Below are 18,672 nucleotides of genomic sequence, written 5' to 3' on the forward strand. Positions count from 1 at the left end.
TGCTCTGGGTGCTTGGCTGGCGTTTTGGGTCAACAGTTTGTCTTTAGGTTTTCATCATAAGGTTTCTCAACATTTTTAATGAGCTCCGATACGAACGATTCTTTAGCCACATACAGCTAAAACGAGATCTGTTTTTGTGACACCTTGACCGTAAACTGGAGTTGATACTACTCTCTATATATACTTGACCAAACCATTTGCGTCGATAGAGATACATTGGGTTTGCATTTACTAAATTCGGTTACACATACAGTTAATATGGGCAAAACAGAAGTTTTCCCAAGCCAAATTTGATCTCAGAGTCAGATGGCTCACGGGCTATAGATCCCCGACCTCTAATATACGGCACCATCATTTATTTTTTTGTACAAATCCGCTGTATGTTCAACAAAGGATGTAGTTTACATTTTACCCAATTATCTTGTGGATTATATAATTTGCCTTTTAAATAAAAACAACTTCATGCTAAATTTACAGAAAAATTAATAATTATCCGATTATTCAACAAATCATTTTAATAGTCCTAATTAGTCGGGTTGTTAGTTGCAGTTCTATTTGCCGCGCACACCGATGACACTCACTTTCCTGTATTGTGTGTTTTAGCTTCAGCCCCATCACGGTCTATGACTCGCAGGAAGTTGCTTCGAAACCGCTTCACTATCGACACAGACCTGATCTCGGACACGGACCCGGTCTTCAACAACAACAACCACCAGCGGGACTCTGACTCGGCTGTTACGCCTCTTGGACAATCCTCCCGGCACGCGACTTCGGAGCAATGGCTGGAGCAGCAGTTTGACCTGCGCCAGTACGAGGGCGGCTCCAAAGTGAAGGAGACGGACATTCTGAGCGACGACGACGAGTACTGCAAATCTCGGTGCGTGACGGCATCGCCAAACCACACACAGACCGCGGAACTTGACGCCAAAATGGACGCCATGGAGATCCACGGTGTGCTGAAGGCATGTGCGGCCCATCGGGGGCCCGAACGAGACACCGTTTGGGTGCGTAGGGACGACTTTGGCTGCAACAGTGATGTCTTCTGACGTGTGCTAAGGGCGCTTTGGACAGTTTATTACAGGGGTTCTCAAACTTTGCTTTGTGAGTGTGAGGGCAACATAACCTTTTCTTGTCTGATGAGGGGCCAGGGTCAGTTACTAACAGAAAAACTGTGACAATTGCAGTAGTGCCTAAAATGTAAAAAATGTATTGTTTTCCAGAAAGCCACAATCAAATAACCCTTCTGGGTTAGTCACAGAACAAAAGTCAGAAATTAAAAATAGAACTATTTATGAAATAAAAAACAACCAAATAACACTATGTGGGTTCCTCATGAAAAAAAATTCATGGTACATAAATTTCTTAATACATTTAAGTTAGGCTTCGTTGTCAGAGCACTAGACTACCAGTGTTATATATGACTTGCGAAAAGGCAGTAGATTTGATCTCATTATCACACTATTTTAAGTCACGGTACCAGAGCTAATTGCTAATTCCATTGTGTATTTTATGTGACACAACGACAATACATAGAATAGAAGAATAGTACCGTCCGCAGCCTACCAGTGGGCACATAATTTAGGAAAATAACATTAAAGGAAATGGCCTGGCTCCCATTGACTTGTAATAGGAGCTGCAGTACTAGCCACTGTCTGCCAGGAGGCAGATTACTAAGAAAAATAACACTAAAGTCATTTCATTCCAAAGGCACCACTGAGTTGCTATGGGAGCTGCAGTATTAATTTTGTTTTACATCTTACAATGAAAATAAATTCTTGTTCCTGGGTTGCATGCAATAACTTCAAGGATTTAAAAGTGCTTGAATTTTGGGTGGAGTGCTCGTAAATGCTTGAAATTGTTGCCATGTTTCTCAAGTCTGTTGAAAAATAATGCCGACACTACTCTTCTGGTGGCTTTGGTTTGCCATTGCAAGTAACGGCAGCTGGCATAGCTTTGTGGGGCATTGTCCTATTAAGCATCATTGCCCCCTACAGGTCATGCCCAAGCTTACAGGTGCATCTGCACCGAAACAGGGCGCTATGAAATATTTATTAGTGCAAGGATTATGTATCAAACATGGACATTTATTATGGGTCATTAAAAAATTAAGGTGAAAAAACAATATATTTTCTTTACTCTTATCTAAAAGTCATATGTCTTGATAAATGTACATGCATGATTAAAAATTGCATATGTAGATTGCAGAAATATTTGTGGCTTTGTAAAATACGTGATTAACACTAGATCTCTTTTTGGCTTTGAAAGTCCTTAAAACTTGCTTGAACTTGGCCACGAAAAAGTTATATATTATATTCTATTCCACTTTAAGCATTGTAGGAGACACTTTTATTGTTTTTGTAACATGTGAAATGCACAACAGATTCACATTTGTCTCTGGTCCTGTGACAAAAGATCATGAGATAAAACCCGATTCATTTTTATATCTCTTCAATATCACTGGAAGTCCTGTGGTCAGTTTGGTGTTCTCTCTGCCGCAACCCAGGTTCTAATCCCATTACAGTAAAAAAAAAAAAAAAAGCACTCAGAGTTCTTTTTAGTAAAGAACTCACGTTACTGGGTGTAAAACCAGTTCTAAAAGCACTAGCAGGACAAGCAAACTTCGCAAAGTTGATGATTTAAGTCAAGTCACATTTTTTTGTAAAGCTCTCAATTACAAAATGTCTCATACACTTGCATGCACAGACCACCATTAAAATATCAACATTTGATAGATGTATCAAAAGTGTGTCAAAATGCTCTCTAATAGAGGCAGGCTGTATCCGGCCTATTGGACATAGTTTGAGGACACGTGGTTTCTTAGTTACACCTGCGTCCACCTGAGTGTGCCACTTATACCTTTTCCCTCTGTGAGGATCACAGACGAGACACTTTTTCACATGATTTAAAGAATCCAAAATGATTCTCACATTTCAGAGCAAAAGTCTAGTTGATTTTAAGTGCGAATTCTAGTTTTGGCTATTTATTTTTAGGTTAATTTAATGGTTATAGTTGTCAAACTAGGCTGGCTGTGAGTGAATTGTATTTTTACCCAACAATGTTTTATGAACTACCACTATTTAAACAAGATATTGTGGACTTTCTACATTGACCCTTCCCATACATGTGACCTAACTACGGGGCGATGCCATAACGGACCGTAGTAAGCAGTGGACTAGGCCAGTAAACAGTAGACAACAACAAAAACAGCTATACCATTCAACACCATTGGGAGTGACTAGTCAAACAAATTTCATGCAGCTGTCGTACGAGGGGGCTCACCTTGTCGCAAAGCACAAAGTCCCCCATTTAGAAAAACTGAGCATAGCATTAGCAATGCTAGCTACCGAGCCATACACTATTCTACCTGACATGTTCTCAGATGTAACCGCATCCTCCAGTCCACAGGATCTTTTCCACTATATCGCAAATGGAGTATCCCCATACATTGCTGCTGATCTAAAAGCTTATAGAGTCAGGATGCTTACCAGTTCTTATCAGTCAGCAGAAAAATGCACTTCTGGCTTGAAATATTCCCCTCGCGCAAACTTAATTAAAACCACTTGGTATCTAAATTTTGTGGGAATATAACAGAGCCCTTTGAGACCTCTTGTGATGAAGGACTATAAAAATTGACAGTAAAGCAGTTGGTATTTTCACCTTTTACATCAGGGGTCTCCAACCTTTTTCAAGCATCGAGCTACCCTTTGTTACCAATTAGCGCAAAGGGCACCCAGTTAGATATGAATTTCTAAAATAGCGACTTAGCTAAATGGCTTGCTAAATAGTTTAAAAGGTAACTTGATAGTTAGCTAGAAAGATAAACAGGTAAAAATGGAGCTAAATAGCTAGCTAAAACAGTAAAAAGCAATCTAAATAGCCAGATATAAAGCTGAAAACTAAATAGCTAGCTAGCAACGGACAAAGCTAAAAACTATATAGTTAGCTAGAAAGGAGGCCAAAATCTAGCCTAATAAGTAGCAAAAATCAAATTTACCTATCTAAAAAGCTTGCTAAATAGCTATGAAGGTAGCCAAGTAGCTAGCCAAAATCTTTTTTTTTTAAACTGCACATCTTTTGCTTATCGCTTAATAAAACCCAAACATTGGAATTCAGTTTGTTCTTTTTCCTTTAAAAAATCGGTAAAAGATTAATACATTAATTTTTTAAAAAACATGAGTAGATTCTCTTGAAAATAGGATCAAATAGACCCAGTCGACCAGACAAAAAAAAACTACTAGAATCAACCAGACAAAAAAAACTTTACGAGAAAATCAGAAAGGCCTATCACTGGTGAGTTATATTCAGAACAGGTTACTTTTGAGCGTGTTGAAAATATATCTTTTGGCAAAATAACGTTTTATCTTCTGAACGTTCGTTTGCCGTTTTATCCATTGAGAATTTGACAGTTCATTTCGGCGTTATAAACTTTATGGTAGAGCACAGTTTTCAACACATGTTGTATCAGAAGACTACTGCTTTGAATCCATTTCTTATCACAATAAACTCTGCCAATTTACATAGCAAAAATGGCAACGGTAAGACATTAATGTAGCCAGTTAGCACTAGCTAACCTATTATATTGAGTGTCTTTGACTTTACTTAACATAAAATTGCTCGGAAATACATCAAACGTACCTTTTAAAAATGCTAGTTGCAAATCCTGGAGTACTTTTAGGGCGGTCATGGCCATCGCTTAGCAATAAATCACTACGGTAAAAAGTGGTGGTTATTGATATTTGTTTCAACTCAAATCCTCCAGTGCCGACCGCTAGGGTGCTTCTACCATCCGTCATGGCTCTCATTTTGCCAGGGAAGGCAAGGTGACGTCACGTGCAAAGGGTCAACACAATGACTGTAGTTTCCACACTATAAGGCGCACTGGATTATGATGTGCACCGACAAATAATCGTCTTTTATCATACTTTTTCATATATAAGGCATATTGGAATAGAATTAAAACTGCAGTAAAATAAATTAAAAATACAAATAATACAATATAATATAAATAAAAATAAATACATGTATTTAATTTAAAATTATTCTTTTCATAAATTTATACATATACACTCACATCTGATTTTACCACTAAAATTATCTTAATCATTGATAACTAGTTAATGTCCTGTCCTCACTCCGAAGTGTCCCCTTTTTGCCTGCTAATGGATGACGTCCTGCATAACCAGACCTATTTTCCTTTGTTGCTGTTTTTTGGAAAATGGCCTCATTCATAACCCTTATTACACAGGTGTCAAACAGGCGGGCCGCGGGCCAGACCAGGCCCGCCCAGGGTTTTTATACAGCCCGCAAGAGAAGTGCAAGAGAAAAATGAGCTGCACTTTCAAATATGTCCACTTGATGTCACACAAGCCAGGCACCACCCACAAATCAACTGTAGTAGTATTTGGGTTAAATTAGCATTAACAATCAACACGTTTCCCACAAGAGGCTATACGAGGACCACATGTTTCTCAAAGGCAGAACAGGTACCGTATGCAGTTTCATTTCATTGTCACTATGCAATCCCAATTTTATCCACCATATTTTCCGGAATATAAGGCTTATACTTATATTATAAGGTACACTGTAAGGTGCACTTTCAAAGATCCGTCCAAATTTTGGTTATCGTTTTGGAAAATACACTAATGTTTTTCATTTATTATTTAGAGTAGTGAGGGTGCCTGAATAATTTTCCTACTCCACGATGCATTTAAGGGATGAAACTGTTGACATCCAATATAATATTTTTTGAAATATTTACCGACATTCACGATTTATACCAAAAACCCTATTGACTGTGAGCATGACTACTGCAGAACCCTACTATCTTCCAACTGGCTGAGATAAAATGAATTTATCACCTAAAACCTCTTAAAGTGATTTTACGCAAGAATCCAATTTGACACGATTCCGGAGGTGTTCACTAAAGGATGATTTTTTTTGGGAAGCACTATAATGACCCAAGAAGACGAGTATCGATTTTCAACCCTGTATTTTACAAGCCAGAACCCTAGTTTGACAAGAATATCTTATTTTTAGGGTCCTAAAAATCTATTTTTCCACCTTTGAACTATCTATTTTTTTGACTATTCGTTTTTTTGTTTTGATGCATGCTTGTATTTATAATAGAGAAAATGCTCACTCTTGGTATCATGAGATGTTTGAATAAGAAACAACAGTCTGCTTTAGTGTTGAGCACACCTATACGGCGTTAAAGGGACAGTGTATATTATTTCGCACGAAAATTATTAAAAATAAATAAGACTGATTTGAATAATAAGCGAAAATGTATTGCGTTTTTTCAAATACTCTTAGCTTGAAACACAAACTTTCTCCTTTTTTTCTTTAATATTTTGTGTTTATTTTTCTTCTTATTTTCTTTGTTTTTGTGTAATCCTTTTGTTTTTTAGGTGTGGGGGGATTCAATTTCCTTTTCCCATATTTTTATTGTTTTTCCTTTGTTGCTTTTACTTTTTTTCCTGTTCTCCTTTTTGTTTCTTTTTTCCTTCTTCTTTGTCCTTTTTTTCTATTTTTCTCTTTACTTTTTCTCTTCTTTTTTTCTTTTCACTTAGTTTTCCCAATTATTTTATTCTTTTATTTGTTTTCTCCCCTTTTTCTTTTCTTTTCTTGATTTTCTTTCCTTGTTTCCTTTTATTTTTTTTCTCCTTTGCGTTTTCCTTTTCTCCTGCTTTTCCTTGTTATTTTTTTATTTTTCCTTGCAAAATGCTGGGAAAAAGGGTCACTTTGAGGTTCCATAATTAGTTTTATCTCTTGTGTTTTGTAGCACTTACTTTAAGTTGCACTACACCAATACAGTTGCATTTAGTGGTGAAATATTATACAGTGTCCTTTTAAGTGTCTCGTAAGAATTTGTTTATCCAACTAAAACTTAGTTAGACCCTAGAACTAATAAATAACAAATAAATGTAACAAGTTTACCAAATCAAAGGGAAAATGAAAAAAACAAAGCAACATTGGCGTCTATGCTAACAAATAAATTACTATACTCTTAAGCGCTCAAGAGTCCACACCCCCTTGAAAACCTCACATATGCTCCTTGTTTACTTGAAAGTCATCCCTGCAGTTTCTCCTTTTGTCCACTTAGCGTCGCTGTTTCATTGTCGTTTGCACTCGAGGACAAAAGGACACAACAGTCGCAAAAGCAAACAGTATACTGTGCAAGTTTTGTGCTTATTTTGTACAAATATTTGTGATGCTTTTGATAGCGGTTCGCTTTTTGGACTGTTAGGCGCAATCACATGTGTGTCCCGTTTTTGACTTTGTACTTTTTTTCTACACGACACGTGGAATATTATCCTTTGTATGACGGCAACAACAATAAACTTTATACATTTACACTTTTCTGTGTGTGTGAGGCCACGTTATTCTATGAAAACAATAAACAATACAAAAAGAGTAGTACAAATGTATTTCAATGATAAGCAAAAATATGATGTATGTGTTACTAGGAATTAAATACATTAAAAATGTAACATTTACCAAATTGTTCGAATTAGTTATCTGACTCCATTAACCAAACACAACTTAAATTCGCCTAACGATGCATGCTCGTTTCTTTATGGAAAAATGAACAAGAGACCGGCATTTCCTCACGGGGGCAGATTTAATTTCTTATACAAATTAACTAAGTGAATTCCATCGAATTAGTGTCGTTTGAGTCTTTATCGAGCCTCTTTTTAGATTGTCCCTCTCCATCTTCTGAAGTTCTTCTTCCCACGACTTTTCACAAGCTGGCGTGCCGACTCCTCCCGTGGGCGGGCCAGAGACTCCCCACGTGGACTCCACCTCGTCTCCTCGATGTCTGGACCCCGAGCGATTATCAAATCAGTGCCTGGCTTTCTGCGTCTTGGCGTTCTCCGTCAGAGTCCTGTTATCAACAGAACTAAACAAAACATTCGCATTCGGAACAGTGTGACGTGTCATTGAACTTAAGCCTTCTCTGTGAAAAATATTCACTGCATTCAATAAATGTAACTTGTATAAAATCCTTGATAGTAAAATGCATAAAATCCTTCAGTGTGAATTTTCTTAAAGGTGGTGACCGTAACTTCAAAACATCCGACTGGCTGACGCAATCAACTGGTTAGAACTAACATTGAACCCTGTATGGCATGCGCCATACATGCTGCTTGTATGGCGCATGCATGTACTGTCTCTTGCTCGCAAACTATTCTTTTTTCATCTTTTTGGGGGGTTTGTTTAGGCATTTGGACTGTTAAGTATTTAAAACAGCCCTTTTCTTAGTTTCACCATTTTCATTCTATAATACAAGAAAATAAATGAGCATGAGTAAAAACTCTCTCCATGACACCTGCAATGTTTGTTTATTTTATAACATAAGCCTCACCTGGAGGGAGTTGACTTTGCAATTTTCCATGGATTCTGTATTGTTGACTTTAAATTGGTTTAGTACTCAAAACATTTGTAATTCATCTTTTTTTGGGGATCTGTAAATATCTTATTTCATGTTTCAGGTGTTTTTTAGGGCCGGGCTTCAAGAATACCTTTTTTTCCCCGTTTCTTCTTGCATTTCTTTTTTTTTTTTAGCTTTTCATATCTTTTTTCTGCCTTTTTCTTTTTTTCTTTGTTTGACCTTTTTATTTTTTATTTTGTTTCATTTTCTTGGCTTTTATACTTCTTTTTTTCCTCTTTTTTCTTTTTTTCCTTATTCTTTTTTTTATTTTTCCTCTTTTTTACCTTAACTTTTTACTCCTTTTTCTTGATTTATTTTCTATTTTTTCTATTTTTACTGTTGTGTTTTTTTCTGCTTGATATGTCCCCCTTTTTAGTAGTATTGTGCAGAATCTATCAAGAATCGGAACAGGAAGAGAACCCAAATGCGTGACGTTTCTCACACAAGCTTTTATTTTACGGGAAATGGGGGAGTCATGCACGTTATGCCAAATGTCAGTGATTCGGCGATCGTTGGACAGAAGACGTAAGGCAGGGGTGTCAAACTAATTTTAACTCGGGGGCCACGTGATGGAACAAACATTCTGTCAGGGGCCAGACTAGTAGATTAAAGTGAAAGAAAAATAGATAAAGAAATAAAAGTAAGAGGGAAGTAAAAGGAGAGAGGGCAGGACAAAGAAAGAAAAAGAGAGAGAGGGAGAGAGCGTGAGCAACAAAAGATAAAAAGTTGTGTTTGACACCTGTGACGTAAGGCATCAGTCTGGCGTGGAATGACAGGAAGCCAGAGGCCGACGAGATCGATACCAATTGCACGAGCAGATATCGGACAGAAGGGGTCAATACCGGACAGGATATGAAAGACAGGGTTGATATCAAAACTGGATATCAAAATCGAAGTCCTTTGAGACATTTTTGTGATTAAGGGATATATAAATAAATGTGACTTGACTTAAACAGCACAAACCAGACCGTAAAGAAACTGGAGATTGATATTAAACAGGACAAAATAGACGGGAACAAACAGGAAACACAACAGGAAACCGGACAGAGTCTAAACCCACGTCTTGCGGGTGCAGAGGTTCTTTGACAGACTGACAAAGGGATAGTGAGAGCACTGAGCTTAAATAGAAGGGAAGCCAATCTGTCAACAAGCCACAGCTGGCGCCACACGGGCGGGGCCAATTGGGCACCATGGCAACCGAGATATAATCTTACATTATAATTTGCAAGAAATGAATTAAAGCAAGAAAAAGAAAATCCGGAGAGCTGTGTAGTGAGTCGAGACGAAAAAAAACGGTTCTCGAAAAAGACAAAATTCCCAGCACTACAACAAAAGGATGCGTTGCCATTACACGCGGCTCCCACACACATACGCAGACACTTTGCACTGCAACTTGTGTTTTGGCACATGCGCGATTCTATTGCAACCTGGATCCCGAGGGTGTAACATATTGATGCTAAGAGGAGCTGCTCGCTCCTGGGGACTGATGCACACACTGTGCTGTAGGCAGCAGGAGAGTCCACGCAAGTGTCCGCTGACATACAAAACAATAATATGATCGTGGATGTGCTGCCCAGACTGCCCTCATTATTACATCCACCTTTCTTTGGGTAGGCAGAGCTTGTCTGTGGATGGGCTCTGCAAAGGCTTTTAGGATAAAAAAAGCAACAATATTTAAAAATGTCGTCCCTGGACTGCCTTAAGTATAACACTATTGCACTAATCCCCAAACAAGTCACAAGCTATTTATTTATCAGTTTTAGAGAATAACATTTGGCAGCAACAAAATAGACAAAATAAGTCTCAGTAGGTATGTCTTCACATTTTTGTGCACTCATTTAGGGTGGTGATGGCCCTTGAGAATATGCTGTCTCTGAGCCTGTTTGTCCTCGATTTAAGGAGACCAGGAGCACCTACCAGAGGCAAACAGGTTAATGTCCCCTCAACTGGGCAGAGAGCCGCCAATAATTTTCTGAGCTCTGTTGATTATCCTCTGTATGTTTTTCCTTTCCGCTGCTGTGCTCCCAGCATAACACATTGTGACGCTGTATGCCAAATTTGTCCCAGATTCGCGCGTGTGCGTCGGAGTTAATCTTGACATTTGGCATATAACCTGAAGATTATTCCAGCACATCTGCTGCATAATCTCAAACCGCAACAGGAGAGAAAAAACACAAATTCTAATCAAATCACTGCCTATAACCTTCAGGCAAAACAACATTGTTTCATGAACATAATCAATACTATAGTATCCACTATAGTTATTGAGTATACAATGACTTTTATTTTTAAATAAGCGTTCATGCCCTAAATCAGTGGTTTCAAACTGATTTTAGCTAGGGCCACATGGTAAAAAACATTCACGGGGGCTGGACTAGTAGATTAAAGAGAAATAAAGAGGGACAGAGGGATAGAAAGAAAGACGAAAAGAAAGGGCAGGGGAACAGAGGGGGAATAAAGATAAAAAGAAAGGGAGAAACAAGAGAGAAAGAGAAAAAGTGTGTGAGAGTAAGAGAGAGAGAGAGAGAGAAAAAAATAGAAAAAAAGAGAAACAGAGACAAAGAGCGAGAGAAAAAAGAAGAAGAACGAAGGAAAGGGCGACAAAGAGAAATGGAAAGAGGAAGAAAGAAAGAAAGAAAAGAAAGGGAGGAAGAGTGTCAGAGAGATAAAAAAGAGAGAAGACAGAAAAAGACCTAAAAGGAGAAAAATCGAAGAGTGAGAGAAAGAAAGTGAGAGAGAGATCAAAAATAGCAAAACAAATAGAAAGAGAAAGAGAGAAGAGAAAGAGGGGGAGGGGGGAAGGGTGATAGACAGATAGATAAAAAGAGAGAAACAATCGAGAAAGAAAGATATGAGAAAAGAGAATAGGAGGGACAAAAAGTTATAGAGCGATAAAGAGAGAAGGAGAAAAAGAACTAAAGGGTGAAGGAGGGAAAGAAAAAGCGAGAGAGAAAGTGAGAAAGAGAGACGAAGAGAAAAAAAGAAGAGAGAAACATAGAAAAGTAAAAGAAAGAAAGAGAGATTTAAAAAAAAGAGAGAAGACAGACACAGACAGAAATATAGAAAAAGGGGTGTGTGAGAGAAATAATAAGACAGACAAAATATATGGTTAAAATAAGTGAAATAAAGAGAAAGAGATATACAATGAACAACAGAAATAGAAAGGAGAAAGAGAATTTGGGGAATGAAAAAAATATAAAAAAGAGAGAAACAACAGAGAGAGAGAGAGAGAAATATAGGAGAAACAGACAAAGAGCGAGAGAGCGAGAACGAGTGAACAACAGCGAGGGGGAGAAAAAGAAAAGTACAAAGTGAGAGAAAAAGAGAGAGGAAGATAGATATAAAAGAAATAAGAGCTATGAAGAGATAAATTGTGAAAAAAGGGTGTGGGGAGAAACAAATAAAAAGAAGAGAAAAAAGACAAAGAGTGAGAGTGGTAAAGTGAAAAAAGAGGAAGAAAGAGAGAGAAAAAGAGAAGGAAAGAAGAGAAAGATGGAATAGAAAGAGAGAGTCAGACAGAGCGAGAAAGACAGAGCAAGTGAGAAAGACAGAAAGAGAGAGAGAAAACAAAGACAGAAGAGAGTAAATGAAAAAGAGAACACTGGCACGAGGGAAAGAGAGGGAGAAAGAGAAAAATGAGAAAGAGAATAAGAAGAGAGATGGAGTTCAAGAGAAAGAGAGAAGAAAGATGGAGAGAGAAACAAATACAGTGATTTTTACGTACTTTGGGAGTTGCCAGGAAGTGGATATTTCTGAAACTGCATATAATTTTTCTCTTGTACTTCTGTCAGCGTTGTCTTGTTGGCTGGATTAATTCCCTTTGCTGGCCTGATCCGGCTCGCAGGTTATATATTGTTCGTTCCTATCCTAAAATATAACTGTACTAAGGTGTTTTTGCTTCAAAAATTTGGATTATAATTCTCGTTTTGACACTTCCGCTATTCTTTCATTATTCTCTCGCCGGAGCAAAAGTGAGCCCCCGTGTTGACTCTTCGCCGGTTTGTGGAATTTTCACGACAAGATAAAGGGATTATGAGCGTGGATTGCTGTAGCAGACATTTAACATGTTTATTGGTGAAGCCTCTTTGCTCGTTTTCAAGTTGAAGTGATGGCAGCAGTGGAGAAGACCTGCCTCCTTCTTCTCATCATCAGCGGAGGAGGAGTGGAAGATCCCGGATAACATTTGAAAAACTCAATGAAACGAAGCGGTGCCGCCATTATGTACGCGCAGGACTTTCTGCTTTTTGGAGTTCCGCTTCTTCTGGTCCACTTGGGACTTGCTGACTCTCAAGTTCTGCGCATTGGTGAGTTCAGCGTGCTCAATTTGGGTTTGCGTTTGGGAAACAACCTGCGCTCTCATCAGGAAAACATCATAGACGTCCTCGATTTAAAGCACCCCCAAATTCAACCCAGAAACGCCCAAAAATAATAGCATTTTGAGAACTCGCTTTACTTACATTGGGTATTTATGTATCATATTCCTTTTACTTTATTATTGTTTCATTTTCAACACAAGGATACTGCTGGAAGTATATCTATCTATCTGTCCGTCCGTCCGTCCGTCCGTCCGTCCGTCCGTCCGTCCGTCCGTCCGTCCGTCCGTCCGTCCGTCCGTCCGTCCGTCCGTCCGTCCGTCCGTCCGTCCGTCCGTCCGTCCGTCCGTCCGTCCGTCCGTCCGTCCGTCCGTCCGTCCGTCCGTCCGTCCGTCCGTCCGTCCGTCCGTCCGTCCGTCCGTCCGTCCGTCCGTCCGTCCGTCCGTCCGTCCGTCCGTCCGTCCGTCCGTCCGTCCGTCCGTCCGTCCGTCCGTCCGTCCGTCCGTCCGTCCGTCCGTCCGTCCGTCCGTCCGTCCGTCCGTCCGTCCGTCCGTCCGTCCGTCCGTCCGTCCGTCCGTCCGTCCGTCCGTCCGTCCGTCCGTCCGTCCGTCCGTCCGTCTTTCTATCTACTTTAAAAACAGAAAGGATTGCCATAGATATGATAAATGACGCTAGATAAAAAAGTAAAAAAAAAGGAAAACAAAAGTGTGAAAAACTCAGTGTGAGAAATACTCCACTGCATTGCAATGATTTCTAGAAACGCAACGACGTATTTCATACTCGTCAACCTCCACGGCTCCATGCCCTTACAAACTGTTGTAGTTTCCCTTACAAAATACAAAATAATCTTACAACATATTTTTTTTTCAAACATGTTTATTTATGTAGTTTAACATGTTGTATTGTACATGTGTTTCGTTATATCATATACATTGTTAATTAACATTTTGTTGTGAGATCCTGAGTTGCTCGACATGAATGAGGTTTAGTAAAAAAAAAAAGTTAAAAAATGAAGTAGCTTGGATGTTCACTGTAGAAGGAAAAAGTACATGCAAATAAAATTAAGTAGAATAATACATTTTCTTATTCAAATTATTAATTCATTTTCAGCTTTAAATTATTGTTGGTAATATACTGATTAAAGGGATAACCACAAACCTGTCTTTTTTTCTTTTTCTCCTTTTATACTTCCTTTTTTTCTTAACTTCTTCATACAACATAATAATTCGTAATATAATGCATCAAAGAAAGTGAGCCGTTTGAGAGCCGGCTCTCTTTAATAAGTTGAGCCGAAAAAGTCGGTTCTCCAAAAAGAGACAGACTTCCTTTCACTATACAACTCCAACTCATTAGACTTGATTGATTTGCCGTTTCGCGATAGTCGGTGTATACCGGATGGTACCCATGATTGCCAAATTTGAGTTTTTCCGTACAGATTTTCTTGTACGTCATACACGTCTTAAAATGCATAAAAACGTACAGGTTGACAGGTATGGTATTTCTACAGTAGTATTTTTTTTTTTTTAAGTATTTTTTATTGTGGATTTTTCTTGTAGTACTGTAAATCAGTAGTATTACTGTAGTTGTATTTGTGTAGTATTTATGTTGTAATATTTCTGTATTTTTGTATTTCCATAGTAAAATCTTTATAGTATATCTGTACTATTTTTGTGGTATTACTTGAGTGGTACTTTTGTGGTATTTTTTTAGTATTTCTGTTGTAAGATTTTTGTAGTATTTCTGCAGTCAGATTTTTGTAGTATTTCTGTAGTATTTTATAGCATGACACTTTTATTTTGTAACATTTTTTATTTTTTCTACAGCAGTACTTTTATAGTATTTAGTATATGTGTCGTATTTTTGTAGTATTACTGTAGTTCTATTTTGTCGTATTTCTGTCGTAATACTTATGTAGCAGTATATTTGTGTTAGAATAGAATAGAATATACCTTTATTGTCATTGTTACAAATGGGCTAACATATTGTGACAACGAAATATTATAGTGTTACTGTGGTGGTATTCCTGTAGTATTCCTGCAGAAGTACTAGTATCTTTGTAGTATTTCACAAGTGATTTCTCAATATTACTGACGTTTTATTTTGTAGTCTTTCTGTTGTAACATTTCTGTAATGGTTTTATTTGATCAAATTGTTACTGCTGTAGTATTTTTGTAGTACAGTATTTCTTTAGTATTTGTTTTTAATCAGAATTAAGACAAAATAATCTATAGACCCTGTATTTAAGCACTAAATTGCCACTGTATATATATATATATATATATATATATATATATATATATATATATATATATATATATATATATATATATATACATAATATTTCAACCATTTTTTGGCAGGCTGTAATTTGCCCACCCATGATCTGGGTACTCAGCACCCTCAAAGATCTCAACCTAAAATCGCTCCTGGAAAATACCTGTCAACTTCAGCCAAATGCTCCCCCGATTAAAGGTGGGGTGCCTTGTTTGAGGTGTCCTTTAAAAGTGTAAAGTTAAACATCTTCTCTATTAAGTATGTTCAAACAATGTCCAACTGAGTTCGAAGAGCCTTCATGCTTTATTTTCCATTGCACCTATTTGCTTTTATCAGGCCTGTTCAGGGCGGAACAAATCCCTAAGAAGAGTTTATTCAAGCGTGTCCGCAGGGTTCCACTAAGGCCCAAAACCTTGAAAATGTTTTAAATTTGATAACAGCTAATTTGGGTATTGACGTCGCTGCCGGGGATAAGGGCGGCAGTTGTGCGCAGGCCTACATCACGGGGTCGCCCGGCTGACGCTTGGAATCAGTCGCGGTGGAGGAGTGGGGAACGGGGTTAATGGCGGCAGTCGGGTGCAGGCCTCCATCACGGGGTCACCCAGCTGACGCCTTGAACCAGTTGCGGCGGAGGTGTCAGGTACTGCGGGGATAACGGCGGCAGTTGGGTGTGGACCTCCGTCTTGGGGTCGCCAGGCTGACGTCCAAATCCAGGCGCGGCGGGGGCGTCTTGTGGAGCTGAGATTGTGAACGCAATCGGGCGCCTGCCTCACACACAAGGTCGCCAGGCTGACGTCTGGAACCAGTCACGGTTGGGGCGTCGGGTAGAGGTGGGATAACGGCGGCAGCTGGGTGTGGACCTTCGTCATGGGATTGCACAGATGACTTCCAGAACCAGGCGCAGCAGGGGAGTCTTGTACAGCGAAGATGGACAGCAGTCGGCGCGGGGCTCAGTCACCGGGTTGCCAGGCTGACGTCTGGATACAGTTGCAGCAGGGTCGTCTGGTACAGCGGAATAATGGCTGCAGTGTTGATAAAGTGAGCAAGATTTTAAAATAAATGCGTGGAGGTGCTTTTGTAAAAAGGTATCACTTTGGCCTGCAACAACAAATTGAAAAAAATCGATTCAAATCAACTGTTAAACGCTTTCGGGTCCGTCCCGCACCAGCTGATCAACTTCCCCTTACGCCAGACCGCATTAGAGGTCTGCAGCTTGAAGTGAGCATAGCGATGGGGTGTTTGATCTCTCCCATACTGTTCATCGCGGCCTTCAAAATCATCCTCATCGGGGCTAGGAAGATGGCCTGGGGAGTTAAATTGCCATCTGGCCAAAGGCTACCACTGTTTCGAGGCTTAATGGATGTTTTCACCACCATTTTCCAGACAGCAGCATGTACATCAAGACTGCTGGAGAGGATTAATGAACTGGTTGGTTGGGCAAGAATGAAGGTCGAGCCATACAAGTCCAAAAGCCTGTCATAAAGGAAAGGTATTAGGGGCGACATACTATTTTTACTCCAGGGGTAGAGAAAAACACTACTATCAAAGCAATTCAGCTGTAGCCTGTGGCGCTCCCAGCAGAGCTTTCAGACAAGCAGGCGGGAGAGGCTGTGAATTAGCAGCTTGAGGATGGCCAAGCCAGTATTCATAAGAGCCAGCTGCCAGGCAAATACAAAGTACGGTGTTACCAGCACATACTATAAAATCAGGTGATGCGGCCTTTGAAGGTGACTGAGGTGCAATCAATTGCCTGCAATCAAGCTGGACAGGCTGGCAAACTCTTTTATCAAGGAGTGGCTGGGGCTGCCAAAATGCCTCTCAGACGCTGGCATCTTTGGTCGGAACATACTTCAACTGCCACAGCATTCCATCAGCCTTGGATACGAGAAGGAGAAGGCCTGTATGGTTAGGGAGTTGAGAGAGTTCTCCGACCATCTGGTTTGGGCAGCGGGCACCAAAGTTCGAACAGGAAGGAGGCGGAGGGCAGAAGAAGAGTTCGGCAAGGCAATCGGCAGGCTAAAACATCGCCAGGTGGTGGGTAGGGTCCCAGTAGGGCGAGCAGGTCTCAGTTGAGGCGACAACCCCCTCTGCTGGTCAAAGGCTTCCAGGTAGGAGAAGAAAACCAAGGTCTGACTAGGAAGGCCATACCATCAAAGCAGTTTCTCAGAGCAGACAGGGCATCTGGACAACATGGGAAGGGGTAATGGACAGGCCTATGTCTGGGCCCGACCTGTGATCCCTCGACCAAGGCAAAGCTTTCTGATCTTAGCACAACACACTAGCCTGGCCCCAAGATCTCCATCTGTGTTTCAGCACTGATGAGATCTGCCCCCTCTGCAGTACCATCAAGGCTTTCCTTTAGCATATCCTCTCGGGCCGCAAGACGGCACTGTCTCAAGGCCGCTATACAGATGGCGGCATGATGCTGTCCTGAAGAAGCTGGCAGAGATAGCCGAAGCTTGCAGACAGGAGGCAGACATTTGCCCAGCTCCTCCATCAAGACACATCATCCAGTTTGCAAGGGCTGGCAAAAACGTTGGCAAAAACACTAGTGCCTCTCTCCTGCCAGTGAATGGAAAATGAAGGTCGACCTCACAAGGCAGTTGCAGTTCCCCAGGGAGATTGCCAAAACATCATTGCGTCCAGACATTGTGCTGTGGCCTATAGCCAGCAAGGCTAGTGGAGCTCACTGTACCTTGGGAGGAGGGAATAAAGGCAGCATTTGAGAGGAAACAGGCAAAGTATGAATACATGGCAGTTGAGTGCATGGAGGTGGGCTGGAAAACCACAGTAAGCATATAATATATAATTTTCATCATTATTGGGAATGTGTATCATACGAATAGATTTAACCCAAAAACCAAAAGTGGGTTTACATTTGTGACATTTTTTGGTGGATAAAAAAATTGCTACATATAAAATGAAATGTGTTGCTCTTCTTTGTTGTTTTTGTTTTGTTTGATAAGTCCAATTGTAAAATGACCTTTGGATAAGGTGGGAGAAAAATAGCTTCTTACATATTTGCAGGTACTCTGTTGTTTTGTGTACTATTTTTCTGTATGTTAAAACATTACAATTATAATAAAGAGGATAAATTAAAAATGTGTTTTAAAAAAAATCATATTCATCGATTATTCAAAAAATAATCGAACGATTCATCGATTATGAAAAAAATGGTAAGCTGCAGCCCTAGTAACTCAACTTACACCCGCAACATAAGGGCATACAGACTCTTTGAATTCAGTTAGACATTTTTAACACATACTTAATAGAGAAATAGTTAAATTTACACTTTTTAATGACACCTCAAATGACCTTTAAATATTTAAAAATAAGTAAAGATTTCCGTACAACATCCTTATTCTTTTTCCCCCGTTTAGATATATTCAGCACATGTGCTGTTATTTACCCTACGTCAGGATGTTTGTTAGATTTCTAAGTTGAATCCGTTTAACAGGCGGCATCCTGGAAACGCGCGAGCGTGAACTGGTGAGTTTGGACGAGGTTGCGTTCAAGTTTGCTGTGAACAACATCAACAGGAACAAGACACTAATGCCAAACATTACGCTCACCTATGACATTCAACGCATCAATCCAAAAGATGGTTTTGAGGCTTCCCGCAGAGGTAAACAAGATTCTTTACAATTCATGATT

At 39.7% G+C, this 18,672-nt stretch overlaps 2 protein-coding genes across 8 annotated transcripts in view; both read left to right on the top strand.

Annotated features, from left to right (window-relative positions):
- The window catches only part of tiam1a (TIAM Rac1 associated GEF 1a), a 111,558-nt gene extending 104,199 nt beyond the window's left edge, over window positions 1-7,359 (top strand). For all 5 annotated transcript variants that reach the window (XM_088321753.1, XM_088321752.1, XM_088321754.1 and 2 more), the window contains one exon: window positions 604-7,359. In XM_088321753.1, the coding sequence (XP_088177879.1) occupies window positions 604-1,046 (443 nt within the window). In that variant the 3' untranslated portion in view covers window positions 1,047-7,359. The remainder of the gene's footprint in view (window positions 1-603) is intronic.
- A 4,581-nt stretch (window positions 7,360-11,940) lies between these two features.
- The window catches only part of LOC148349779 (glutamate receptor ionotropic, kainate 1-like), a 33,441-nt gene continuing 26,709 nt past the window's right edge, over window positions 11,941-18,672 (top strand). The window contains exons 1-2 of one of the 3 annotated variants that reach the window (XM_088321757.1): window positions 11,941-12,735; window positions 18,476-18,643. In XM_088321757.1, coding sequence (XP_088177883.1) covers window positions 12,627-12,735; window positions 18,476-18,643 — 277 coding nt within the window. In that variant the 5' untranslated portion in view covers window positions 11,941-12,626. The remainder of the gene's footprint in view (window positions 12,736-18,475; window positions 18,644-18,672) is intronic. The other 2 variants (XM_088321758.1, XM_088321759.1) reach the window with 2 other exon arrangements.

Source organism: Urocampus carinirostris, chromosome 17 (assembly GCF_059441175.1).
Source record: "Urocampus carinirostris isolate Australia breed hairy pipefish chromosome 17, RoL_Ucar_1.0, whole genome shotgun sequence".
NCBI classification, from domain to species: Eukaryota; Metazoa; Chordata; class Actinopteri; order Syngnathiformes; family Syngnathidae; genus Urocampus; species Urocampus carinirostris.